This window comes from Ptychodera flava, unplaced genomic scaffold, assembly GCF_041260155.1.
Source record: "Ptychodera flava strain L36383 unplaced genomic scaffold, AS_Pfla_20210202 Scaffold_42__1_contigs__length_1331906_pilon, whole genome shotgun sequence".
NCBI lineage: Eukaryota > Metazoa > Hemichordata > Enteropneusta > Ptychoderidae > Ptychodera > Ptychodera flava.
The window spans coordinates 1,158,420-1,160,175 of NW_027248364.1; the positions used below are offsets into that span (position 1 = coordinate 1,158,420).

General features: G+C 43.7%; 1 protein-coding gene across 1 annotated transcript; it reads left to right on the forward strand.

Annotated features, from left to right (window-relative positions):
- Nucleotides 1-300: 300 nt before the first annotated feature.
- Nucleotides 301-843, forward strand: LOC139128061 (uncharacterized). Its single transcript, XM_070693921.1, has one exon. The coding sequence runs from the start codon at nucleotides 301-303 to the stop codon at nucleotides 841-843; it is 543 nt and encodes a 180-aa protein (XP_070550022.1).
- The last annotated feature ends 913 nt before the right edge of the window (nucleotides 844-1,756 follow it).

The following is a 1,756-nucleotide window of genomic DNA, read 5'->3' on the forward strand; positions in this document are numbered from 1 at the left end:
GTGGACTTTGCAGGGCCACTCATGTACAAATCAGAAAAGTAGGAGACCAGAAAGGCTTATATTGCCCTCTTCACGAGTGCCAGCACCAGAGCTGTGCATCTCAAGCTTTGCAGAGACCTGTCTGTGAATGAATTCAAGCGACAGTTGGAGGAGTTTGTTGCACGAAGAGGATCACCAAGAGTCACGGTGAGCGACAATGCAAAGACCTTCATCGCGACCAAACGGTGGTTGTAGACGTTGCAAAAGGATGAAGATTTGTTCAACTATTTGACAACACATAACATAGAGTGGAAGTTCAACATGTCACGTTCTCCATGGTGGGGTGGATTCTTTGAACGACTCATCAGCATCATGAAGAGAAGTCTGTTGAAAGCTATAGGAAGAGCACTACTGAAATTTGAAGAGCTTGAGGAAGTTCTGCTCGATGTGGAGACGTTCATGAACAACAGACCATTGTGCTATATGGAAGAAGACTTCGAGCAAGTAGTGATCACCCCAAACCTGCTGTTGCGTGGACAACCAGCGCGGTTTCTGGAGGAGAGCATCGATGACATGGATGACTCGAGAGATGTGATGAGCAAGCGTCTGAAGTACTTAAGATCCTGCAGAGAAACCGTTCACAAACGTTGGTTGAATGAGTACCTTCACGCCTTACAGGAACGTTACAGCAAGAGGATTGAAGCAAAGGATCAGGAGTTACCAAGAAAGAACTCTATTGTTCTACTCAAGGACACGACCAAGAATCGAGCAAATTGGAAGATAGGACGGATTGTAGACAACATAGTGGGTAAGGATGGAGTGATAAGAGGATACAAGATCTGGACAGGTAGTGGCTTGTGTTGAGAGGCCACTCCAGTTGGTGTGTGATCTGGAAGTCAGCGGAACTAACGACGCAACAGGGGTTGGCACTATAGCTGAACCAGAAGCTGACCCTGTGATTAACCAGACATGCACTTCAGCTGATGAAGAGGAAAGATCTCAAACCAACCAAGAGTTGAGATGCCCTGCTCGGCGGGCAAAGACTGCTGCGGTAGATCGCCTTGTTGGTGTCATTGCTAATGAGAATGAGGACGATTAGGAAACCTCTATATTAAAGTAAAAAGTAACTTTGATAGGGGGAGGGTGTGGAAAACCTACCGACTTTATTATTGTTATTATTTGTTGTTTAGACCAAAACTTAATTTTGTTTATTGTTGTTTACCACGTTTATTTTGATTCCGGAAATTCGGCAAAATATGACATACTACAGTCGATGCTTTGAACACTTACTGCGCATGACATAAAAACTTCGCTCAACAGAGACTTTTCTAGAGCTTGGACACAGTTATGAGAATCTACGTACAGGCGATGGCTGAACTTTGACCGAAATGCACATTTTTCAGGACACTCATCACTGTGCGTGTACTATGATTTATTTGTGTGGACTGTGTTAACATGGACATATTTGTTACAAAGTTTCTGGCAACAGTTGCTTCATAGTTTAATTTATTTGGGTTATTTTGTCGTGATTTTGGGGTTAAATTCTCATTACTACAAGATTTCCCATCATGCTTTTAGAACCTACAACGGCAACGCACATGGATGCTGTGTGCTGCTCTGTACCGTGAGCTTAAACGTAATAAACCAATGTTTTTTGTTCATCGAGAACTGTGAGTTTCTTCAGTGTCACTGGGAATGATCGGCGGCCAATATCACTACACTGAATATTCCCCACAACATTAGAAGCAATGGATGTCGGCCTCTGAAACCGCGTGGT

Excerpts from the sequence above, each read along its gene's own strand:
- LOC139128061 (XM_070693921.1), top strand. The coding sequence starts at position 301 with ATGTCACGTTCTCCATGGTGGGGTGGATTCTTTGAACGACTCATCAGC.